This window comes from Nothobranchius furzeri, chromosome 17, assembly GCF_043380555.1.
Source record: "Nothobranchius furzeri strain GRZ-AD chromosome 17, NfurGRZ-RIMD1, whole genome shotgun sequence".
In the NCBI taxonomy this organism is placed as follows: Eukaryota; Metazoa; Chordata; class Actinopteri; order Cyprinodontiformes; family Nothobranchiidae; genus Nothobranchius; species Nothobranchius furzeri.
In genome coordinates this window covers 24,667,054-24,694,111 of record NC_091757.1, presented here as the reverse complement: position 1 = coordinate 24,694,111, position 27,058 = coordinate 24,667,054, and the positions used below count along the sequence as shown (strand labels likewise).

Sequence of the window (27,058 nt, the reverse complement as noted above, 5' to 3'; positions counted from 1 at the left end):
ATCTTCATCCATCGTCACCCCCGAGCTACACATGTAGGGAAGTCCAAGAGATTCAACTGGCAGAAACAACTGGTTCACACCATTTCTCTCTCTCTCTCACACACACACACACACACACACACACACACACACACACACACACACACACACACACACACACACACACACACAGAGGAAAAGAGCTGAGGAAATGGAGGACACCAAGTAGTTAAAACAAAAACTACAGCTGAGCCGGGGCGCGTCTGATCTGAACTGAGGAGCGGCGAGCAGCGGCCGGACTTCGTGAGCGATTCGCTTTGGGCGCTTCCGCAGCCGGTGTGTCCCCGGCGTTAAACGCCGGCTTTCAACCACTCCCCCTGCTGCTTCCGTCTGCTCTCGTCTGTTTTCCAGGCGAGCCGCTACTCAACTCAAATACGGCCATTCTCCGCGCCTCCCGTCTTCTTTAAACCGCCAAGAATCATTCCACCTACGCACACGCTTCTCTGCTTCATACCGTTTCGAACTGTCTCGCTTCACCTCACCAGTTTTAAAGCGTTTTGCCGGAGATTTCATCAAGAAATCCAATCCCTGTGGTGGCGCCATCTTCCTGCGTGCTTGTGTGTTTCTAGCGTGGTTCCACTTCGTCTTTAATAGTGAACTTATAGTTCACGTGACAATAACTAGAATCGTGCAGTACGTGCATGAATCATACAAGTGCAGTACGTGGCTAGAGGCGCGCAGGTTCACGCGCGCGAAACGAAAACGGCAGCTTCCTACAGGGCGGGGCCATGATGTAGGTGAAAGCCGGTGTGTAAATGACAAATAAGGCTTGGGCGCCACCCGGGCGGTAAGTCGTCAAGTATTTACCGCCCGACGAGAAAATTTAGCGCCATTGGCGCTCGGGCGCTTTAAAGGTCCACCCCTGTGACCAGATGCCCAAACCACCTCAACTGGCTCCTTTCGATCCGAAGGAGCAGCGGTTCTACTCCGAGTCCCTCCCGAATGTCCGAGCTCCTCACCCTATCTCTAAGGCTGAGCCCGGCCACCCTACGGAGGAAACTCATTTCGGACGCTTGTATCCGCAATCTCGTTCTTTCGGTCATTACCCAAAGCTCATGACCATAGGTGAGGATTGGGATGTAGTTCGACCGGTAAATTGAGAGCCTGGCTTTCTGGCTCAGCTGCCTCTTAACCACGACAGATCGGCTCAGTGTCCGCATCACTGCAGATGCTGAACCAATCCGCCTGTCGATCTCCCGACCCTCCTACCCTCACTCGTGAACAAGACCCCGAACTCCTCCACTTGAGGTAGGACCTCTCCTCCGACCCGGAGTTGGCAAGCCAACCTTGTCCAGTCGAGAACACTGGTCTCAGATTTGGAGGTGCTGTTCCTCATCCCAGCCGCTTCACACTCGGCCGCGAACCTACCCAGCATGAGCTGAAGGTCAGAGCAGGATGAAGCTAGGAGGACCTCATCATCCGCAAAATGCAGAGATGAGATTCTCCTGCCACCAACCTCGACACACATCACACCACGGCTGCGCCTAGAAATTCTGTCCATAAAGGTAATGAACAGAACCGGAGACAAAGTGCAGCCCTGGCGGAGTCCAACCCTCACCGGGAACAGGCCAGACTTACTACTGGCTATGTGGACCAAACTCACGCGCCTCTGGTAAAGGGACTAAATGGCCCGTAACAGAAAGCCACCCACCCCATACTCCTGGAGCGTCCCCCACAGGGTGCCCCTGGGAACACGGTCATAAGCCTTCTCCAAATCCACAAAACACATGTGGATTGGTTGGGCAAACACCCATTCCCCGTCCATCACCCTTGCAAGGGTATAGAGCTGGTCCACAGTTCCACAGCCAGGACGAAAACCACATTGCTCCTCCTCAATCTGAGATTCAACTATCAATCGGACCCTCCTCTCCAGTACCTTGGAGTAAACCTTTCCAGGGAGGCTGAGGAGTGTGATCCCCTATAGTTGGAACACACCCTCAGGTCACCCTTCTTAAAGATGGGGACCACCACCCCGGTCTGCCACTCCACAGGAACTGCCCCCGATGACCACGCAATGTTGCAGAGGCGTGTCATCCATGACAGCCCTACAACATCCATAGCCTTGAGATACCCAGAACGAACCTCATCCGCCCTCGGGGCTCCGCCGCTGTGTAGTTGACTACCTCAGCAACTTCTGCCCCCAAGATTAGACAGTCTATCCCCAGGTCCCCCGGCTCTGGTTCCTCCTCAGAATGCGCATAGGTGGGATTGAGGAGCTCCTCAAAGTATTCCTTCCATCGCCCGACTATAGCCCCAGTTGACGTCAGCGGCTCCCCATCCCCACTGTAAACAGTGTGAGCGAGTTGCTGCCTTCCTCTCCTGAGGCGCCGGACAGCTTGCCAGAACTTTTTTGGAGCCGATCAATAGTCTTTCTCCATGGCCTCAAACTCCTCCCACGACCGAGATTTTGCCTCGGCAACTGCCACTGCTGCACCCCGCTTGGCTATCTGGTACCTGTCTGCTGCCTCCGGAGACCCACAGACCAGCCACGCCCTGTAGGCCTCCTTATTCAGCCTGACGGCTCCCCGAACCTCTGGTGTCCACCAGCGGGTACGGGGGTTGCCACCACGACTGGCACCGGCCACCATGCGACCACAGCTAGCAACAGCCGCCTCAACAATCGCAGAGTGGAACAAGGCCCACTCGGACTCAATGTCCCCCACTGCTCTCGGGACACGGTCAAAGCGCTGCCGGAGGTGGGAGTTGAAGACCGTCTTAACAGGTTCTTCTGCCAGGCGTTCCCAGCAGACCCTCAATATGCGTTTGGGTCTGCCAGGTCTACGCGGCATCTTCCCCTGCCATCTGATCCAACTCACCACCAGGTGGTGATCAGTTGACAGCTCCGCTCCTCTCTTCACTCGGGTGTCCAAAACATACGGCCGCAGGCCAGATGATACGACTACATAGTCTATCATCGACCTGCAACCTAGGCTGCCCTGGTACCAAGTGTGCCGATGGGCATCCTTATGTTCGAACATGGTGTTCATTATGGCCAAACTGCGGCTTGCATTGAAGTCCAATAACGAAACAGTGAACTCCACTCGAGTTCAGGTCAGGCGGCCGTTCCTCCCAATCACACCCCTCCAGGTCAAGCTGTCATTGCCCACGTGGGCATTGAAGTCCACCAGCAGGACAATGGAGTCCCCTGATGGAGCACCAACTAGCACTCGTCCCAGGGACTCCAAAAAAGGGTGGGTCCTCTGAACTGATATTTGGCCCATAAGCACAAACAACAGTCAGGAACCATTCCCCGACCCAAAGGCGCAGGAAAGTTACCCTGTCGTCCCCCGGGGTAAACCCCAACACACAGGCAGAGAGTCTTGGGGCTAACAAAAAGCCAACCCCAGCCCTCCGACTCTCACCCGGAGCAACTCCAGCAAAGGAGGACTTGTAAGTCGCTTTGGACAAAAGTGTCTGCTAAATACCTAAACATAATAACAACACAATAAAAAGTAAGATGGGTTGTGTAAAAGCTGCTATTTTTAACACATTTTTAGGTTCGACGTGTTGCTACCAAACGCACAGTGTGAGCTGAAACTGAGTGCTACAAACGAAAAAGTTGCACAGTGTCCGTAGAATATATAGCGGACCTCCGACTCTGCTTGCAGAAGTGACATTTACATGTGGATGTTTCCTGGTAAGGTGCTGCAGCATCGAGGATGTGGTGTTGTCAGGGTTTTCCTGCATTCAAATTTGCGTGGCGGCCGCCTCCAGCTAATTTTGTGCCGCCTCAGCCAGATTTCACTCTGCCTCCAACTATATGGATGTTATTTTAACTGCAGTTGCAGTGTTGCGCCACTACCAGGGCGCTGTATCAGCAGCGGTGCACCGAAAAGTACTAAAACCGCTGCAGACAAAGATCAAAAATTTCTTTTCTCGCTAGTTGGTACATATCTATGGTTGGCGCTATTGACGTCCTGATTTTCCCCCAGGCTCTTCCATATCGGAGCAGGGCTGTAAAGTGCGACAAAAAAACTGTTTGTGCGTGTCTGTCTATTTTTAAACGTAGCACTGGTGCAACATCTTTGAATTTCTATTTTCCCCAGAACTTTATTCAACAAAAATAAGTTACGTGTAAGAAAAATGCTTTTTACTGGTGCGCAGTGTGGTCATCTGGATGCAGTGGAGGAAAATAAAGGAACCAACAAAGGCACAAAGGCAGAACCGGTCCAAAGTTTTGGATCAAAAGTGCAGCTTCACGCAGATTGGCTAATGCTAAAGCTAATGGGTAGCAGTGTCACGATCAAGTGGCGCACAGAAAAATAGATGATGATTGTAAAACTAAGAAACACTAAACTCTACAAGTGGATGAAAAGTCCCCACCATCCTGTTTACTCTGCATCCTACTATGGATCAGAACCGCTGCACACAGAAGCAGGAAGTACAGCAAGCTGTTGTAGTATATAATTCACAAACGCTTCCATCTTTGAACATAATTTGAGCTGGATTATTGCCAACCCGTAGACATGCCACCATTACATTGTTGGCAGCAGAAATTAAATATTACCGTTTCCAACACAAATGCATGTTAATGAAATGTATTATATTTTACTGCATATATTTATGTGTTACTATGACTAAGATGAGTGTTATTAATACAAACTTTAATTGTTACAGAAATGTAGGTCAAAAATTAAATAATATTTTTAACTATAAATATCAGATGGGAAAAGGGGAACTAATAGGGCTGGGGGTAAATGATTATTTAAAATGATTATTCTGATGATTATTTTATCGAATAGTCGACTATTCTAATGAATATTTAGACAATTAATTAGGGCTGTAACGATTCCTCGAGTACCTCGAATAATTCGAGTACAAAAAAGCCTCGAGTCAAATTCTCTGACTCGAGGCTTTGTTTAATTCACATTTAATTAATTTGTGGCTTGCAATCGCCCGGGGTCATGTTTCACCCGGACTGAAATAAGTGACGCACATGCCCACTGGACTGAATGCACACGCGAGTAGCGAATGTAACTTAACTTTCTCTTAAGCCATGGCGGACAACGTGGACCCCGGTGGAGTGCGAAAAAGACACAAAATGTCAAAGGCGTGGGACCATTTTTCACGTCGTAAGGCGGAAAACGTACTCCAGTATAAATACTGTAAAATGGATTTAGCCTACCACAACACCACATCCTCCATGCTGCAGCACCTGTAAATGTCACTTCTGCAAGCGGACTCGGAGCCTCTACAAGATAATGCATTTTTGCCTGTATTTCTGTATATTCTGCGGACACTGTGCAACTTTCTCGTTTGTAGCACTCAGTTTCAGCTCACACTGTGCGTCTGCTAGCAACACGTCGGACTTTTTATTGTGTTATTGATATTTGTTGTCCCTCGGGATTGCTGCAGGAGGACGGGTATTTATGAGTGGCGGAGGAAAACGAAAGAAAGTAAATAAATGTTTTGTGATCAGTATAATTTGACAAAACCACGGCAAACATGCTTTCTCGACAGTCCTTGTTATTGTGTGAGAAAAAAAATGTAGAAATTAAAACGGACGTGTGTTAATAGGGAAACAGCTGGCGAGCTGTTTGCGCATGCTCCGTGAGCGGTTCTGGTTCTGTTTGGGCCGCAGACGCTCGCAGCGCTACTTCAATAGTTATCCTCCTAGTTTTTGCCTGGCTTGCCGGGTTTGCAGATTCTCGCACGAGGGGAAAATCGGCCCAGGTTGTATGCTTATTTTTTGCACAGACATTTGTTTACTGTGAAGTAAAGTTGAAGTGCTGAAGTTTTGAAAACTAATTTTGAATAAAACTTGAAGAATAACTGGCAATTGCTTGCTCTTTTTAAGAGGTATTTCATATTTTATAACATGCTATTTGATATAATGGTTCACAAACACAAAAGGGTCATTTATTAGAGTACTCGAATAATCGATAAAAGATTCAATAGAGTACTCGATTACAAAAATATTCGATAGCTGCAGCCCTACAATTAATCTAATGATTATTCTTCTATTGCAGTTAATAAAAAAACAAAAAAAAATCTAATAAATTCCTCAAAGAAATTGATAAATTGTTACTGTAAGAGAATAAACACTACAGGCCTTCCATTTTGTATAACACTGCTTTTATTGTGTTGGTTGGTTATGTTCTGGTGACGTGTAGAACTTGGGAGTGCAGGCTGCTGCCTGAGAGGTGGTTGGAGACGGAGTGTCTCCATGCTGCTTTGTTTTGGTCACTTATGAGCGTGAGGCGAGTGGTGTTACGACTCTTCCTGGGGAGTTTGGATCGTGTGCAAAAAGGAAGGGACAATAACGGGATTTAAAAGTTAAAATGATGATCAGGTTTATTTACAACAATAACAAAAAATCATAAATCTTTCCATCCACAGGTTGGGAATAATAAAACTAATTCTGCCTGTGGGGAATTAAAACAAAAGTACTAATAAGTAGGGATGTCCCACTGGGCAGAGATTACTGGGTTCTGGACCAAAATAAGGATCTCCAAAGGTCCAAACTCTAAACTGGGTGGTTAAACCAAACTCAGGTGATATTTTACACTAAACCAAAAACCCACAACACTCTAAATGTAATAAAAGGGAGATCTGCACCACAAAAAGGATGAACTCTAAACCAAAACGTAACAGCTTATCCAAACGCAAGAAGCTGTTAGCGAAAATGCTAACAGTAGCTTTACCAACGTTAAGTTCAAGTTACCAAGTTTAAATAAACCAAAAACACCCAGCAGCAAACAGACCAGCACGGAGGAGAGACTGCTACCACCAAAACAGCTCTCCTAATGTCTGAAAGAAGCTCCTTTATGAAGGGAGAAACGCTCCCGGTGATGTCCTACATCTGCGGTAGAGACGGAGCAGCGCATCTGACCCCGGAAGTTGTTGCCCGTTGCCGGGAGACGAAGGCGGGCAAAACAGGAAAGGAATCTAGTAGCGGACGGACATTGTTCCGGGTCTTCGGTAGAGATGTTAGTGAAGGCGGAGAGGAGGGGGCACTAGAGGAAAAACAGGCAGATTCCTCCTCCATTTACAAACTCCTGGGGATGCAACATGTGGGCGTGGTGCGTCGACTACCGGATCTGACGGCGACGAATTTTTAGAATTGAGCCGTCGACGTCATCGTGGCTTCGCTACAGCCCTAGGAACTAAGCACTAATCTAATGCATTTTCTTTACTAAACTCCCCAAAATAGCTGTTCTGTTTGTGGCAGGAGGACAGTCTGTACCTAGAGAGGGAAGACTGTTTGCTGCTAAATTAAATGGTCAATTGTAGAAGAGCCCATTTAGCCAATCAAGAGGCAAGAAAAGCGGGGTGTTCCTTGACCCTATGGTCCCAATATTTGCTACCAAGAATGGTTTAAAAATGTGGTACTGCCTTTGGAACCTTGGGGGTAAGCGTGTTCTGATCAAAGCAACATACTACGCTCCTCACCTGGAACATGTTGTCGCTGCCGTTCCCGCTGCTCTTGGCCGAGCTGCTCGGCTTTGAACTCTCTCCACTCTTGGCTTTCTTGGCTGGTTTCTCGGGTGTCGTTGACTTTTTTCTCTTTGCCTGTAGAGAAATTACAGGTCACACGTCAACTAAAGTAATTTGTTTACAAGACATGAGTCAATAACAGTCCTGTTTCTGTAGTTATGTGGTGGAACGTGTTTCAGTCACCTCAGACAATTAGATTCCATCTATGCCTGTCCAAAAATAAATCTCTACCCTATCCCTGATGACAGCCTTTAAATTTAATAAACACTTCTCCTAAATCAATCTCTTCACCTGCCCCTTGGACCCTTTGCCATCATCATTAATAAAATCATGTCTTCCGTGCTTCACTCCACTTATCCTGCAAATTATCAACTCATTGCTGAACTCCGGAGCTGCCCCTTAAGCATTCAAGCTTTCTGCCATTAAACCAGTAACCCAAAAACCCAAAGTTGTTTCAAGACTGCTGTAATTTACTTGGAATTCAGTCTCATTGTGACTAGCTGTTAGCACATTTATCGGGTCTCCTTCTGCTAACAGAGGTTGCTCAAAGAGCTCCCAACAACAGGTAAGGCTTGGATTACAGATATTTAACCACAAGCTTCAGAGCACTGCACCTGCACTGCATTGACTCAAATGGTAGACAGCTGGTTAACATCAATTGACAACTTCATGCTAGTGGGTTCAATACGATTAGATTTCACTGCTGCCTTTGACGTGATCAACCATGGAATTTTGATTTCCAAACTAATTAGTTATGGTTTTACCTCCTCTGCTATTAAATGGTTTAAATGCTATTTGTCAAGGAGATTTCAAAGAGTTTATTTTAATGGTGCACTATCTAATAGTGAGCCCCTGCAATGTGGTGTTCCTCAAGGAAGCTGCCTAGGGCCTCTGCTATTTTCGATTTTTTCTAATGATATGCCGTATGTACTAACGAAGGCTAAACTGACGAGGTTTGCTGATGACTCAACTATTTCTCAGCCTCATCCCGAGTGCTGGTGCCCACTTCCAATTTTAAACTGCACTTGCCAAGGGCTGTGCGTGCAAGTGGTGCGGTGGCATCAGCTAGCATAGGCCAGGCAATGCCCGCACACCACAGCCATGGAATACACCTCATCAACACACAACACTATATTGGAGCAGGCGGAGGGAGACTAGGGGTCTTAGCACACCTGTTATTGCTTGGCTTCCTGGGGCTGGAGGCTAGGAGGGAGATCTGGCTGTCTGGTTGGGGTCTGGGGTGGTGGGTTGCTGTGCTCAGCGTTGGGCGGGGGAGCCTGCTCATCAGCACCCCAGCAGAAAGGGTCAAACTCTGGTAACCGGTGATGGTTGTACCCCATGTGCAGCAGTACCGGGACCAGAGTGAATAGGGTGTGTATGGGGAGCATGAGTGGGTGTCCGGCCTGCATTTTTGTAAGTCTTCGGTTGTATGTGCATGTGTGAGTATGAGGGAGGGAATGTGTGACTGTGTTTGTGTATGACTATATGTCAGGTGGGGCCTTTGACTCCTCTCTTCTCCTGGGACTTCTTTTGATGATATAGATCTTCGTCTCCCCTCCCCCTGCCACACCTGGTGTGGAGTGTGGTGCCTTGGTCTGCCTGAGTGTTCGTGGCTCCCGGGTCAGGGGGTTTACGATTTTTGGCATCTGCCTGGTCAATCCCGGTGGCGGCCTGGTGGGGTCTGGGTTCCTGGGCTCTGCTGGGTCCCCGGCAGGGGTGGTCGCCCCTGGGTCCCGGGTAGCTGGGTCCCGGGTCCCGGGCTCGGCCGGCTAGGGGGTGGGAGGTTGCGGGCGGGCCTGTGGGCTTGCCGCTGATATCTCCCGGGACTCTGCCGGCTGCTGGTTGTGGCCCCCCGGGACGATCCTCTGTGCCTCTCAAGGGGGGGGGGGGGCTTTCTGGTTGCAGTCTCCTTGGGGTTCCTGTGTTCTGGGGCAGCGCCTGGATCTCTGGGACTTGGAGCTCCCCCCGTCTCCTACACATCTTTGGGGGGCAGATCTGTGGTCCCTCACACTCTCTAGTGGAAGCTTTTATAGAGAAGCCTTTCATAAACAAGCGCGTGTACACACACAGGTGCTCACATGGTGCTCTCAAAAGTATGGGCTTGGGCACGTTCAACACATGTCGTTGCCACTAAATGCACTATGATTTATTATCGTGTGATTGTTCAGTTAAACAATGTTGATTTTATATTTCATCATCAGGCTGATGCAGTATCTTGCTCCTGATGTAGGGTTAGGGTTAGTGCACCTCTAAGTGCACAGCTGCTAACTATCTAAATGTGTTTCATCACAATATTTTTCTTGCGCTGTAATGAACAAAATGGGACATTTATGTTTCAGCGAGCCTTTTCACCATGACTGATTTGGACTCGAATGCCGGCTCTGACACAGAGGAAACTTTAAATGTTTAGATTCTACTTCTGATGGACCAGAACCATAAAGTTATGAGTTTGCTGCACGCCCCTGAGAGCAGAGATAAACCAGAGGGAGAAACCATCGGCCAAAGCAGAGATTGTGGAGAAGCAGCAGGAGAGGAGCAGGTGAGTTAACCATGCTAGCTTAAACTCATGTGCTAACATCACAATATTGTACAGATTATTATCATGTACCAGACAATTAAAATAGTATTGGCCAGTTAATATAATATGATTACTAATGAGTGTCTGTCAGCTGTCTCGTACTCGTTAATATCCGTTCACATAACGTAGTTTAGCACTTAGAGAGAGGGAGAGAGACGCCTGTGATCCAGTTCTGGAGCTCATGCAGGCTTCTGTGAGCTGGATCCGATCCAGACACCAGCGAGCCAGTAGAGCTGATATTTTTAAAGGCCGCACATTCTCTCCTGGTGGCCCAGGCGGCGGTTTTGATCCAGTTCTGACCTGGAAACCAGCTGGTGGCCGTTTCTGATGGTGATCTGAGCTCCAGAAATCCACATTTCATTTTTTAATCCCCACCACGGGTCTCCGGAGCCCGGCGCGGACCTCCCTGTCCAGGTACCGCTCGATGTGGGCAACAGAAGTCTGTCGTTTCAGCTGCACAGGCAAATGCATGGCGATAGAGGCGTTTCTACTATCTAGAAACCAGTGGACTCGATGCCCAGACAGGCTGGAGTTGGTACAGCCTTCACAAACTATAGTTTATCATCGTGAACACAATCCAACACTAGTAAGCACACACACTGACTGGATAACATGACCGCTCTACCCTAAAACTACCCACTCTCCACACTGAGCTGAGGCAGCGCCGAGCTTCTATCCCTTTGGTTACATCAGAGGTTCAGATTTAGAAAAAAATAGCCTTTTTAGAAGCTTTACTGAGAAAGGCCACTTTTTACTAGAAAACTCTGCTCATGTACACTCAACAAAAATATAAACGCAACACCTTTGTTTCTGCTCTGATTTTTCATGAGATGGGCTTAAAGATCTAAAATTCATTACAGATACACAATATCACCATTTCTCTCAAACATTGTTCACAAATCATTCTAAATGTGTGATAGTGAGCACCTGTGCTTTGCTGAGATAATCCATCCCACTTCACAGGTGTGCCACATCAAGATGCTGATCTGACATCATGAGTAGTCCACAGGTGTACCTTATACTGCCCACAATAAAAGGCCACCCTGGAATGTGCAGTTTTTTTGCTTTATTGGGGGTCGGGGGACTCAGAACCGGTCAGTATCTGGTGTGACCGCCATTTGCTTCATGCAGTGCAACACATCTTCTTCGCATAGAGTTTATCACATTGTCAATTGTGGCCTGTGGTTAAATTATGACACGTCTCACCTTTATGTTAATATTGTTTTATTTCATGCTCCACTTTGAACTACACCAATCCAGCAACTGCTGCATTTTAATAACTAGTATTAAAGGTGAATACAGCAATATTTGCACAAGAATAATTTCTGTTTTAAACTCTCAGTGACACACTTTGCAGGGGGGTTGGAATTTAATTTTTCTTGGCGTTTGGAAAAACGTCTCCTTCTGCCCCCCTTTATTTGACTTTCTGCCCCCTTTATTTTGGTCCAAGATCATTACTGGGCTGGCCCTATTAAACATGTTCTACACCCCTGCTTAGCAGACTTAATAAAGTATTTTTAGACCAGTATAAAAATGACTGAAACACAAATTTACATATTTGGCATTATTGACCAATACCTTTGATGTAATTTATTTGTTAAGAACATCAAGATGCATTACAGTGAACATTATAATAAAGTACATGTTTCTAGTGCAGATTGGAGACAACCCATAGAAGCACTGGTCTGATCTCATTTCAGAGAAAAATAGAACAGGTCAGATGCACCTAATAAATAAAATTACTAACATAAACTCAGGAATCTGTTTCTTTGCTTCATCGTTCTGGTACTGAAAATATCACTAACGTGGATCAAAGGAGATACACAGATGAATGCACCTTATTATTTGGAAATTAGTGGGTGTGGTTTACATCAATACATTATTTTAAATCTGAAATTGATATGGATTGATCAGAAGTTGCTATGTATATTGTTTATTTGAAAATTGAGATTAAATATTTTTGATCACAATAGTAAAGGAAGTATTACAGAACAAGTTTTTCAGTAAAATCAGAACATTAATATTCAAGTGCATGAATTAATACACCTGAACTCATGCAGCAGGAACTAGGAAATATGAAATATTAGAACCATTTTATTTTAATTTGATCAAACTGATTTTTTCCTAACGTTGTTGGCATTTTTACCACACAGTTAAACAAAACAATGTTGATTAAGGTATGTGTGAGAGGGAGATAGAGAGAGGGAGAGAGAGTTAAAGGTGCCATTATATAAAAATTCTATGTACTTGTATTTTAAATGGCCCGCAACAAAAAATTTGAATTAATTAATTAAATCGATTTATCGCCTAGTCATAATATAAGCGTGCTGTCTTATTTGCTGTTTGTTTTGTTTATAAAATTTATTTTATTGTTTTGTTTTATTATTTGACAAAGATTTTGTAATATAGTGTGTGTAATGTAAGTGTTTTAAATGTTTTATTTGGATCCCAGGACGACTAGCTGTCGAGTATCCGTCAGCCAATTGTGTTCTTTTTATAAATAGAGCAGTAGGGCTGTCACGGTTGAGGAATTCCCCCTGCGGTGATTCAGGGTGGCTTAATATTGCGGTGTGCGATATTATTGCAGCCCTTTTTTATTGCAGTACTATCTAAACATAATGTTTACACATTTAAAAAAGGTTAAAAATTGCCGTGCCTTCTTTAATAACACTTTACTGAATGCAGATCAAAGGGCAGTAACCACACAGATCGCAGGAACGCTTGTTTCTCCGACAGTCGGAGTCCGACTGAACTTAAAAACAACTAAATTCAGGAGGTTAAACTTTTAAATGCAAATTTGGCTGCAGCATCTAACAAATAAGAAACAAGTCCCCATTTTGTTTAGTTGTTTAAAATCAAGCATGAAAAATTACATGTGCCGGGTGCGTGCGCGCGCCGGGGGGCGGGCACACTATCATTTCACTTTCACACACACGAATGACGGTGATTTATAGCTCGGTCACGTCCTTGTTACCCACAAGGAAAACCAGCATGTTAACCATATACGGTTTGAGAGAGGATCTGAGAGGGGCGGCAACATTTGCAGCAACACTGAAAACCCTCTCGGATGGTGCGCTCGTTGCACTAACGCACACGTACTTGCGTGCGACTGGCGAGCAAAGGGAATCTCTCCCGGTTGTTGCTCCACCATGTCAGGGGGGTTCTTTAGGGTGGATGCATTCCTCCTGCAGGTAGCGAGTGAGCTCCAGCTCGGCTCAAACTCTCTTCGGGACGGTTGCAGAAGCAGTGCTTGACCGGGACTTCAGCAGGTCTCCGAGCGTTTATTATTTATTTATTTTTGCCGCTGGTGGCAGCTCTGTCTCGGCCAAGGACTCTGGCTGCGCAGCAGCTGACGTACTGAAAACCAAAGTGCTCCCAAAGGAGCGAAGTAACGTTTCGTTTTGATACCAGTGCAGCCATCCTTCTCAACATGCATCATTGAGTTGAACCAAGTTCAGTAATCGCGGTGGCGCATGATGCAGCGCGGTGGGCTTCTTCATATCGCGATATTTCATTTTTGCGGTTACCGCGACAGCCCTATAGAGCAGTGGACTACAACTTAAATAGTATAAAGTTCTTCTACCTGTGTGTGTGTGTGTGTGTGTGTGTGTGTGTGTGTGTGTGTGTGTGTGTGTGTGTGTGTGTGTGTGTGTGTGTGTGTGTGTGTGTGTGTGTGACAAGTACACAGAATAAACACACAAGTCAAAAGTTAGAGGCACAAACCTTTGTCTCTACTTCACTGTCAGAGTCACTTCCAGATGTGGAGGACAGCACTTCCTTTGATTTGGGCATTCTGCTGACAAGAGGATCAAAGGTCAGACAGGTCCACCAGAACCGACTCACTCTTAAAGCCTTTAGACACAGAACTTCCAGCTCCATGTTGAAGAGCCGGTTTATTTTAGACACGCCCAACTGTAAAAGTTCTTTAGCAGGTGGGATTTTAAGGGCAAATGGTAATATTTGACCTGTTTGGGCTTGATAGATGTCAGCACAATCAGTTTTACTTTGTGTCAACCTGCCAGTTTAACTGTGACAACATCTGCAACGCCATGCTGCCACACCAGGGTAGAGGTGTGGGGCGCCAATTCTTGTCATACTGCTGAAGGAAAGTATGCGGCTACCTGGACCTTAAAACTTAAGATTTATCAGGTTCAAACACATAAGAGTGAATTCCTACTTAACAAAAGCACTCAGCCATTTAAATAAGTTCTTGTAAAATATTAAAGTAAATTATTTAAAGTGTTGAGTGTAAATCTGCATCAGAGCTGGAATGGCAAATTTGGAAAACAAATTAGCTCAAAACACTTTTTTCATGCCTCTTATTGATGTTCTAACAGAGTATAGCTATAAATATATTGTGGAGATTGAAAAAGAATTAAGTGATTCTCTTGCATTTGTCTAAAAACCTCCACCAATAACACACGTCAGAGAAACTGCTGGACTATCCAGCTATTGGTCTGGTCACACTTTATTAGGTCCTCCACTCATCACACACTCACGTATTGACCACCACAACACTGGTACCGCACAAAGTCTATTTTTTACCACAATCTGATATCGGTTACAATCTGTTAAATTTGCCGCCAGTGTGTGGCAGTAATGAGCCACTGATCTACCAGTGGAGCCGCAGAAGAAGAAACGAGCCAATAAGTGCCCTCGGTTTTCATGACGTATCACGTTACTGACGCTCATCTTGCTGTGAGAGATGGCGGAACAAGAAGAAATACGGAAGAAAAATAGAAGCGACAAATCTGAAGAGAAACCCCGGACAAAAACCTCACGAGTATGGGAGCACTTCACTCTAGATGCCATGAAAAGACGGGTGACCTGCAAAATATGCAAAAACCATCTAGCATGGCACGGAAGCACGACGTCCCTAAGTGAACATTTGACGAAAACATGTGGGGGCTGATGCAGCAGAGGAAAGTCCGGTAAGGAACAGAAAATAAACAAGCTAACGCAGATCAAATTTGGGAGCTGAGTTCATTATAGTGAATGTTAAACATGTTTTTTTGCTGCATCAGTCAACGGTGTTCTACTTCTGATTGACTAGATGCAATCGTGAATCTCTGTGTTGTGTATCATGCGCTTGCCAAATTTAGCACGTCTATTAATAAGAATGTTCTCGTTAAGAGAAAAACGGCACAAACCCATAACTATGTTCCTCATTCAAAAAAGGACAACTCCGCGGTGAAAAATATACAAACGAGCTGTGTCCAGGTGAATATAACGCGGCATAGTTGTACGCTTTTAATTTTTAAATACAGGAGAAATTCAGAAAAAGTCCTTTTTTTACTATTAAAAGGCTGTTTTACTATCTAACACTGTAAAACGCCTCACAACGCATTTTTATCAAAATAAATGATCACAGTATATTGTTAATTAATTCAAATAATATAATATTGATTTAGTGTTGTAGTGTGTGTGCTGCTTTATTTTATATGTGTACTTAATTCAGTCTATTTGTGTTTCTTATGCAGAAAAAAACAAGCAACGATGGACAACTACATGGGGAACAAGACACTCACCCCCCAGCAATGCATACCACTTACAAACTCTATTCTAGATTCTACATTCTTTTTTATGGAATTTACCTCTTATATTTTGATGCCAAAAATTATTCTGCACTGATATTTTGCACTGTTTAGCTCATTTTACACCGCTGACTGTGTTCATGTGCAATAAAATAAGATTGCAGTCAACTGCACAATTCTCTTATGTTTTTCTTTTTCTTAACTGAAATGTATTCATCACTTGTATAGGTTACATAGCTAAACAATAACAAACCGATTAATCAAAATAATCGAATGATTAATCGATTATGAAAATAATCGTTAGTTTCAGCCCTACTAGCAGACCGAGAGGGCGGAGCCACTAACAAATACACACACTCACGACATTGTGACATCATAATGTACAATCTAACATCATAGTGTACCTCTTAGCCAATAGCGATGGCAGATTTAAATTCAAATGCAGTGCTGAGTTTTTGCCTGACGACGGGGCATCGATGACAGTTTTAGGCAGATTATTTAAATTTTAACTAAGATTAACTAAAGTGCCAAATTATTGACTGAACGTGTCTACAGATTAATTAGACACTCATTTATATAGTTTATCAACAAAAAAAGTTGATTTGAGGGTGACTTGCTCTTTAAACAGATATGAATGATCATGTGTTAATAATGTTTTGTTGGGTCACTTTGAGAATATATTGTGCACCGGACGCACCAACGATCAGCACTCTGCGTCCTCTCCACTCAACAGAATCCCGCTACGCTGAGAGTCCATAAATATTGTAATATAGGCAGAAACGGGATCTTTCCCTGAATGATATCTAGCGCCCCATAACTCGACCCCTGCTCCTGGATGAAAAACTGGGACATTTTGATCCATGTACGAAACTCCCCCAGACAGAGAATGGAATGTGGACATGTCTGGGGGAAAGAGGATGTATGGTCACCCTACAATAGCACCAACCATAGATATGTACCAACTAGCGTGTAAAGCAATTTATCTTCTTTTTCTGCAGCGGTTTTAGTGCTTTTCGGTGCACCGCTGCTGATACAGCGCCCCTGTAGTGGCGCAACGTTGCAACTGCAGTTAAAATAACATCCTTATAGCTGGGAGCAGAGTGAAGTCGGGCTGGGGCGGCACAAAATTAGCTGGAGGCGGCCGCCACGCAAGTTTGAACGCAGGAAAAGCCCTGGCTTTACCAATCAGGAAACGGCTGGCAGCGAATGAGTTAAGCCTCTGATGCATGAATTACGAAATCTTGACTCCGTCCGTCCTTGCGGAGCTCTCCAGCAGGCTCGCAAGGACGTTGCGCGTCTCCGCGCTGACGCAGACGTAGAAGCACGACTCAGGCTTGAGTCATGCTTCTGCGTCAGTGCAGAGACGCGTGACGCCATTATCTGTCCTTGCGAGGGCTCTCCAGCAGGCTCGCAAGAACAGACTGAGTTGAGCTCTCTTTTCTAAACATCCGTCCGTCGAGACTGAGAACGCAAGCTTGTGATTGGTCAGGGCACCGCTGTCATCTACACCGCCGCCTTAGCGCCCTCAAAAACATAAAGAGAGCCGAGGATAACTAGCGGCAGACACGGAGAAACTTGAAGAATACTTCGCAAAAAAACTAAAAGTATGAACGTTTAATTCCCCCGTGACTGGAGGAGTGAAAAGATGCGCTGCAAGCGTTTTATTTGTGGACGGAAATGACAGGAAACGTGAGTTTAGAGGTGGCGAGCGCATGAAGAGGTGGAGGAGGATGAGAGACAAATATGTCCGTGTTAAAAAGTCTCTTATATACACAAAAAACACAAATCTAAACACACGATCTTGGGCCGATGCATGACAGGATACCACAGAACAGCTCTACGCCCTCTGTTGTCCTGCCGGGGAATTGCTTTGCAACAGGACACGGAGAAGTATGAGGACAAAACATCTCCGTCTGTGCGTGTCGGTCTCTGTTGGAGCTGACGGAGAAGCATGAATCAGGCTTAAGACGGCCCAAGGGCCGACGCAAAATGGCGTGGCGTGTCCCTGCACCAACGCATACGGGAGAAGTATGAATCAGGCTTTAGCCTACCTTGTTCTGTAGGTTCACCATATCACTTAATAGGAATAACTCAACAGCTGCTGGCAACATGTTAAACTAGGACTTTATTACACTTTACGGATGAAACAACCAGAGCGCAGCTGCAAGCACATGCAGCTCTATCCAGCTTCATACACGAATGGAATCACGTTCTGCTGGGAAACGTTAGTCACGAGATCCCAACAGGATCCATGCTGCCTCAGTTGTGCTCGATATGGATTCACAGCTGTGTAGTCTGGATGAGGAAAGGACGGTAAAGCCTTTTCCGTGGAGCCAACGCTGCCCGGCTAACTGCTGCTAGCTACAACCACTGCGTTCACCTCCTCATGTTGGCTCGTTGTAGTTAACGTCAACCCAGCAACGCTACCAGTTTGTAAATACCACCTATTTCTCTCAGGGAGGGACAACTCTGGAAAATAGATTGAAATACAGCATTTAAGGAGACGTGTTTAACGCCTCCAGACGGCAGCGGTGTCTCTCACCTACAGGACACGTCTCACCACGGACGGATTGAAAACAAAATGACATAAAAGCTGGGTGAACCGGATAAATAATGACATTAAACTAGTTTGAGATCAGAAAAAATTGGCCACCGCGGCTAGCGTTAGCTGTAGCACCGTTAAACGACTGCGCTAAACTATAAGATCAGCCGCAATAACGCTCGTTTAACTGTAAGGTCGCAGAGACATATACTCTAAATAATACAAACCACATCTACTCGTGATAAACGTACAGATTCCTGCAATATACATTTCCTTTTCAAATGAACGCTTACGTGATGAGATGCTGCTGCAGCGCGGCTTCAAACAGGTAACGGAAGTCCGCTTCTTCGTCCACCGAGTAGGGAGAGGTTTGGGTGCAGTGCTGCCGCGCACTGGAACGGGGTGTGCGCGACGGTAACTTACTGGTTTTATCACTCTTAAGTTGTTTCTTTGCGAATAGTAAAAACACTTTCCCTTAGACCTTAGCCCAATGTGTGACGTGATTTCCTTTAAATCATGTTCCCTTCTCTAAAGATCAACATGTGTTCCAGTTTGGAGAAAATGCAGAAAATAAAACCTTCTGTGTAGCTTCCACTCAGGTGGGTGCTCTGCAGCTTTATGACATTCAGAATGAGAAGCAGGAGAGCAGAGCACAATTTTTAATAGGTGCAGAAAACGGAAATGAAAGTTTCAACACCTTGTGAGTCTTCCTCAGGCTTACCTGTGTGTTCTAGGTTGGTTTGACTCTTCACTCCATGAGAGGAAAAATCAGTTTCAAACATACTGGGTCCAGATGTCCTACCTGCTGTGAGATCCATATTCAGACCAGCTAACCCAGGAATGGAGATGTCAAATCAATTCTATAATATAAATGTATTAAAATGTTCAACAATGTTCACAAAAACAATGGATGTTCAACAAGTATAAATAATGCGAGCAATCAAAAACACCGACCCAGACACATTCCTTCACCAAGCCCTCCCCTCTCAAACCTAAACAGACAGCAAGATGTTCCAACAAACAGTGGTGGAAGAAATTGTCCCATTAAAGGTTACAGTAGTTCGCCAGCATGGTAATATTTTTGGTTTTTAGAAGTCTGACAAAAAAAGACACCATGGTCAATTGAAATATTTGCAGACAATCGATTAAAAATCAAGTTAAATGACACAACTAACTTGATTTATCATAAACTAATGACCAGGGGCCTCATTTATAAAGCTTGTTTACACACAAAACAGGGTTGGAAAACTGCGTAAGCAACTTTACTTACTGGGAAAACGTAGCAGAAAATGTGTGCAACTTGGCTTACCTGGCTTACGCACATTTTGGACATGGAGAGCACCTGCAGTGCTGCTGCTGAGAAGGATACAGTTATGAAATCTTGCAGCATTATCACTCGTACCACTTCAAATTCACACAGAACAAGACCCCCTAAAGCCTGGTTCATGCTTCTCCGTCAGCTCCACAAGGGACAGACACGCACGGATTGACGGAAGCGTTTTGCTCTCATGCTTCTCCGTCTCCTGGAGAGTGTTGCAAAGCAATTCCCCGCCAGAACAGTAGAGGGCGTAGCGCTGTTCTGTGGTATCCTGTCATGTATCGGTCCAAGATCGTGTGTTTATCTTGTGTTTTTTGTGTATATAAGAGACTTTTTAACACGGACATATTTGTCTCTCATCCTCCTCCACCTCTTCATGCGCTCCCCACCTCTAAACCCACGTTTCCTGTCATTTCCGTCCACAAATAAAACGCTTGCTGCACATCTTTTCACTCCTCCAGTCACGGGAGAATGAAACGTTCATATTTTTAGAGTTTTTTCGTGAGGTGTTCTTCAAGCTGCTCCGTGTCTGCCACTAGTTATCCTCGGCTCTCTTTGCAATGGCGGCGCTGTAAACAACAGCGGCATCCTGACCAATCACAAGCTTGCGTAATCCTTCTCGTTCGATGGATGTTTAAAAAAGTGGGCTCGACTCCGTACGTACTTGCGTGCCTGCCGGAGCCCTGCGCATGGACGGATAATGGCGTTGAGTGTCTCCGCACTGACGCAGACGGAGAAGCATAAATCAGGCTTAACAAACACAGCCTGAAGCACGGAATAAAGAATGAGACAGAACGTCATGCGTCTGTGACAGTGTGAGCGTCCTATCACTGTGACCCGATTGATCATGCACCCTGGCTACTTGGTCAAAGGGGTTGTCCCTTTGGCTGACTGGTTTGAGCGCGAAACTCTCACCTGGGACCAGTGTTGGGAACGTTACTTTAAAAAAGTAATTAGTTATAGTTACAGATTACTTTGTCACAAAAGTAACTCAGTTACTAACTGAGTTACATGATCATAAAAGTAACTAATTACCAACAAAAGTAACTACTTAGTTACTTTTTTCATTAAAGAATGCAAGAATTACTACAATAGTAAAATAGAAATGACTAATGACTGAACATAATAAAATGTATGTCCAAATGTTTTATATAAACCTGAATAATTTCAATAAATAAGCACTTAACAGGAGCAACTACTAATAGGAACATTACACTAATCTAGACTATTAAAAGGTCACTGTGTGATATTTAACAAAAACCCGTCTCTCGTCTCGTCTTCCTCCGCTTATCCGGGTCCGGGTCGCGGGGGCAGCATCCCAACTAGGGAGCTCCAGGCCGTCCTCTCCCCGGCCTTGTCCACCAGCTCCTCCGGCAGGACCCCAAGGCGTTCCCGGACCAGATTGGAGATGTAACCTCTCCAACGTGTCCTGGGTCGACCCGGGGGCCTTCTGCCGGCAGGACATGCCCGAAACACCTCCCCGGGGAGGCGTCCAGGAGGCATCCTGACCAGATGCCCAAACCACCTCAACTGGCTCCTTTCGATCCGGAGGAGCAGCGGTTCTACTCCGAGTCCCTCCCGAATGTCCGAGCTCCTCACCCTATCTCTAAGGCTGAGCCCGGCCACCCTACGGAGGAAACTCATTTCGGCCGCTTGTATCCGCGATCTCGTTCTTTCGGTCATTACCCAAAGCTCATGACCATAGGTGAGGATTGGGACGTAGATCGACCGGTAAATCGAGAGCCTGGCTTTCTGGCTCAGCTCCCTCTTCCCCACGACAGATCGGCTCAGCGTCCGCATCACTGCAGACGCCGAACCAATCCGCCTGTCGATCTCCCGATCCCTCCTACCCTCACTCGTGAACAAGACCCCGAGATACTTAAACTCCTCCACTTGAGGTAGGACCTCTCCCCCGACCCGGAGGTGGCAAGCCACCCTTTTCCGGTCGAGAACCATGGTCTCAGATTTGGAGGTGCTGATCCTCATCCCAGCCGCTTCACATTCGGCCGCGAACCTACCCAGCAAGAGCTGAAGGTCAGAGCTGGATGAAGCTAGGAGGACCACATCATCCGCAAAAAGCAGAGACGAGATTCTCCTGCCACCAAACTCGACACACTCCACACCACGGCTGCGTCTAGAAATTCTGTCCATAAAAGTGATGAACAGAACCGGTGACAAAGGGCAGCCCTGGCGGAGTCCAACCCTCACTGGGAACAGGTCCGACTTACTACCGGCTATGCGGACCAAACTCACGCTCCTCTGGTAAAGGGACTGAATGGCCCTTAACAGAAAGCCACCCACCCCATACTCCTGGAGCGTCCCCCACAGGGTGCCCCTGGGGACACGGTCATAAGCCTTCTCCAAATCCACAAAACACATGTGGATTGGTTGGGCAAACTCCCATGCCCCCTCCATCACCCTTGCAAGGGTATAGAGCTGGTCCACAGTTCCACGGCCAGGACGAAAACCACATTGCTCCTCCTCTATCTGAGATTCAACTATCGATCGGACCCTCCTCTCCAGTACCTTGGCGTAGACCTTTCCAGGGAGGCTGAGGAGTGTGATCCCCCTATAGTTGGAACACACCCTCAGGTCACCCTTCTTAAAGATGGGGACCACCACCCCGGTCTGCCACTCCCTAGGAACTGCCCCCGATGACCACGCAATGTTGTAGAGACGTGTCAACCATGACAGCCCTACAACATCCATAGCCTTGAGATACCCAGGACGAACCTCATCCGCCCCCGAGGCTCCGCCGCTGTGTAGTTGTTTGACTACCTCAGCAACTTCTGCCCCCGAGATCGGACAGTCCATCCCCAGGCCTCCCAGCTCTGGTTCCTCCTCGGAATGCGCATTGGTGGGATTGAGGAGCTCCTCAAAGTATTCCTTCCACCGTCCGACTATAGTCTCAGTTGACGTCAGCAGCTCCCCATCCCCACTGTAAACAGTGTGAGCGAGTTGCTGCCTTCCTCTCCTGAGGCGCCGGACAGTTTGCCAGAACCTCTTTGGAGCCGATCGATAGTCTTTCTCCATGGCCTCACCAAACTCCTCCCACGCCCGAGATTTTGCCTTGGCAACTGCCACTGCTGCACCCCGCTTGGCTATCCGGTACCTGTCTGCTGCCTCCGGAGACCCACAGACCAGCCACGCCCTGTAGGCCTCCTTCTTCAGCCTGACGGCTCCCCGAACCTCTGGTGTCCACCAGCGGGTACGGGGGTTGCCACCACGACTGGCACCGGCCACCTTACGGCCACAGCTAGCAACAGCCGCCTCGACAATCGCAGAGTGGAACAAGGCCCACTCGGACTCAATGTCCCCCACTGCTCTCGGGACAAGGTCAAAGCTCTGCCGGAGGTGGGAGTTGAAGACCGTCTTGACAGGTTCTTCTGCCAGGCGTTCCCAGCAGACCCTCACTATGCGTTTGGGTCTGCCAGGTCTACGCGGCATGTTCCCTTGCCATCTGATCCAACTCACCACCAGGTGGTGATCAGTTGACAGCTCCGCCCCTCTCTTCACTCGGGTGTCCAAAACATACGGCCGCAGGTCAGATGATACGACTACAAAATCTATCATCGACCTGTGACCTAGGCTGCCCTGGTACCAAGTGTACCGGTGGGCATCCAACTGTGGACCCACCACCCGCAGGAGGAACATGAAGGGTCCGGTGCAATGCGAATCGGGTGGCAGACCAAGGCGGGAGCCTTGGCGGTCCAATCCCCGGACAAGAAAACTAGTTTTTGGGACATGGAACGTCACCTCGCTGGCGGGGAAGGAGCCGGAGCTTGTGGCAGAGGTTGAGCGGTACCGGCTAGATATAGTCGGACTCACCTCGACACATTGCATTGGCTCTGGAACCCGAGACCTGGAGAGGGGTTGGACACTCTACTTTGCTGGAGTTGCTCCGGGTGAGAGGCGGAGGGCTGGGGTTGGCTTTTTGTTAGCTCCGAGACTCTCTGCCTGTGTGTTGGGGTTTACCCCGGGGGACAAGAGGGTAGCTTCCTTGCGCCTTCGGGTCGGGGAACGGGTCCTGACTGTTGTTTGTGCTTATGGGCCAAATATCAGTTCAGAGTACCCACCCTTTTTGGAGTCCCTGGGACGAGTGCTAGATAGTGCTCCATCAGGGGACTCCATTGTCCTGCTGGGGGACTTCAATGCTCACGTGGGCAATGACAGCTTGACCTGGAGGGGTGTGATTGGGAGGAACGGCCCACCTAATCTGAACTCGAGCGGTGTTTTGTTATTGGACTTCTGTGCAAGCCGCAGTTTGGCCATAACGAACACCATGTTCGAACAAAAACCCAATCAGCTAAAATTTAAAATTGCAAATAGAAACACCTGTAAAGGTTCCCGAGCCTTTAAATGGTCTCTCGGTCTAGTTAAATTACAGAAATAAATGTAATTTTGCACAGCATTCTAATTTTTCCAGCTTCACATAATTGTGTGTTTTTAGCATTTCTGTTGCTGGTAATCTAGTAATGGTTAAATAAATAAATAAATAAATATCCTTTAAAATGACACTAGAAGAGGCACAAGCCTGATGGAGGACTTAAATGTACTAACGTGGGTCAGACCCAACCACAGAAGAGCTGAAGCTGGGTGGTGAACACACACAGGTAGTTCTGATAACACCTGAGCTCCATGACGTCTGAGACTGATGCATCAGTGTTACAGCGGGACTAAAGACATGATCAGAAACAGGTTACAGCTGGATGATCTAGGAAGGCAGAAGATCAGGACGTCTGAGCGGTGAACAGGTGAGCGGACCTTCGGGATGTCCCGCTGTCACGCTAAGGGCACGGCTGCAGACTCGCAGATTCGCTGCTGCAGCAACAAATCTGCGGGGGGTCTGCAGCCGTAGATATTCATCACGTCTTCCTCGTTCTTCACGGGCCGTGATGCTCTTAAACATCTGCCTCTTTAGCTCCTGATCAGCTGATGATGACGGCTTCAACACACCGCGCTGCTTAACTCACGCATTTCCTAGTAACAGGAACGACGTTTTGATAAAAGAAGACGTAATTAATTAGTTTGCTCGTTACAGAAAGAAATATTTTTTATTAACGTGGTTATTTTAAATGGAGTTATTCCCGTTGTGTCTACAGCATGCAGCGACTGAGACAGTGAGGGTCTCCGCCCACCCGGCCAATCATCATCGTGTTTGTAAGTGCGTTACCGACACCTCTCTCTCCCCGGCTGCAGCTGAAGTGTGGCGGTCAGAAAGCCTCACGCTGCTGCTCAACGTTGGACAAGCACATAGTAACGCACAACCTTCCGTTCCCTGTAACGGTAACGGCGTTGCAACGGCGGGAAAAGTAATTAATTAGATTATTTCGTTACCTATAAAAGAACGCCGTTAGAAACGCCGTTATACTTAATCGGCGTTACTCCCAACACTGGCTGGGAGTTTGGGGATCGGATCCGCTCGGGCCCTTGTCTCTCCAACCTGTCACACGTCATCTATAGGACCAACACAGAAGGCATGATTTTCATCTTTTATTTTCTTGCCAATTCTTTAAGTGTTCCTGAAATTTCAGTCAGGACATCACACATTCTGTGCAGTTCTTCTCGCGCTTCATTCACCGCATTAATCATGTCCCTGTGTGCCTACAGGACAGCGTCAGTTAGCACCCGGCCACTTCCAGGTGCGCCATGCGCCCTGTGAGACAGGCCGACCCTGCAGCCTCGTCTTCGTTCGCCACATGGGATGCCTCGTTGGACGCTACATCCAGAGTCACTGGGGGAAACGAGATTTGGTTTTGTTTTATATTTTATTGACAGACACATTTGATCTAAATTAACAAAAGGCTTTAACATTACCAGTCTCTTATGCATGGTCAGTGTCTCCCTCCTTCTCCGGCACGATGCCACGCACGCTTGCCGGTCTGAGTACTGCTGAGATCCTAATGGCAAGCGGTGGGGGATCAGAGGTGCCAGGGCTTCCGTCAATGGCAGACACACTCTGGCGGTGGCAAGCCATCCTTTTTTTGCCTCCACCTTCAGATCGGACCATTTTTTTATATCCAACACAGATCTCTCAGAAGAACTCACAGCATTGACGGCTTCAGCAACGCTGTGCCGCTCCGGGCATTTTCTCTTATTTGTTTTGTAAAAGCACTTCCTTTCATTTTTCCACCTCACCCACAAGTACCTCAATTTCTGCTTCGGTGAAATTGCGCTTCCTTGATCTGCAGTCGCCATTGTTAACGGTGGAGCGCTGCAACGAGTCGGCTTATGTACAGCTTATGCATGATATCCACAAGGCATTTTGCATTGAACATTTATGGCAGAAAGTGGACGTGTTCAGGGCAGGATGTGATCTAGAAACACCCGAGCACATTTCTAAGTAGTTCATGATTTATAAAGCGGAGATTGCGTGAAGCTGTGCGTACTCTAACACCAGTCAGTGACTTGATGCAACCTGCTGGGTTCCTTATATAGAAAACTTTTTACGGATTGGCTTAAAGCTGCTTTCCGGAGTTTTCCTCTTTCAGAAATTATGTATGATTTGTCAGAAATCTGTAAAAGTGATTATCTTATCATGTACTGTGATATAATATAAGCAATACGTCTTTTATTTGCTAACCACACCCCCTGCCCAGCAAAGCTCCGTGCAATAGCAAACTGAGTGCCGACCAGAACTAACCAATAGCGATAGACTACCACTTAGACGCTTCACATTTAAAGGAGACATAACATGCTTTTAAGTTATTCCTTTTTACATCTAAATCCTTCAGTTGGGGTCTAAATACAGTGGAACTGCAGTTCTTTGGTCTGATTTCCTCATTATTGTTGCTCTACAGACCCTCATCTACCCCTGTGCTGAGGAGAGTCTTGAGAACGAGCCGTTTTCAGGTACTGTCTCTTTAAACTGGAGGAGGAGCTGTAAACTCCGCCCCCCTCCATAGTGCAGACCTTTACTCTCCTCCCCCAGCCGGACTTTGTAGTTCTATAGAGAAATCATTATTTAGCATAGCAGATTTAGCATAGCATATTAGCATTTTTAAAACATGTGGGGAGAGTAGTTCATCAAGCGGTTTCATGGCTGCTAACTCGTCGCTGCCACATTCAGATGGAAATGACTCCTTTTAGATAGATGAAGCCCTCAGTACTTAGCCACTAGCCTGGAGACACGAACGAACCGCGCGCGCGCGCGCGCACACACACACACACACACACACACACACACACACACACACACACACACACACACACACACACACACACACACACACAAAGGCTGTGTCCGAATCCAGGGGTAGGATGCTTGTAAGTGCGCATTTTGAGGTCGATGACGTCAAAGCGCAGCGACGAGTACTGTCCGAATTCCAAGAATCCTCATTCTCGCGTCCTCAAACGCGTCCTCGCTCCACCCACATTTCGAGGATGGGTCTGATGGATCCTCACAGGAGCAAGGGTATCCCAGCATGCTTTGCGCGCCGGCCGCTGGACTCGACACTCGCAACAACGGCGGACGGAGCGGGACAGCAGTACAGCTTAAAATGTAAGTTAGTTAAAAAAATAGCGGTAAAAAAAATAAAATACGTGTTTGGGCACTTTTGGTTTGTTTTTTATATAAGATCTAATACCGCAAATTTTTTTTTAATGTAATT

General features: G+C 46.7%; 1 protein-coding gene across 2 annotated transcripts in view; it reads right to left on the bottom strand.

The window, feature by feature from the left end:
- LOC107374552 (SUB1 regulator of transcription) overlaps positions 1–21,281 on the bottom strand; it is a 39,734-nt gene extending 18,453 nt beyond the window's left edge. Inside the window, exons 1-3 of one of the 2 annotated variants that reach the window (XM_054737784.2) lie at positions 18,424–19,205; positions 13,778–13,847; positions 7,432–7,551 (exon numbers count right to left, since the gene is read on the bottom strand). In XM_054737784.2, the coding sequence (XP_054593759.1) occupies positions 7,432–7,551; positions 13,778–13,846 (189 nt within the window). In that variant the 5' untranslated portion in view covers position 13,847; positions 18,424–19,205. Of the gene's footprint in view, positions 1–7,431; positions 7,552–13,775; positions 13,848–18,423 lie in introns of those variants that run through there. The other variant, XR_011517055.1, reaches the window with a different exon arrangement.
- Positions 21,282–27,058: the final 5,777 nt, after the last annotated feature.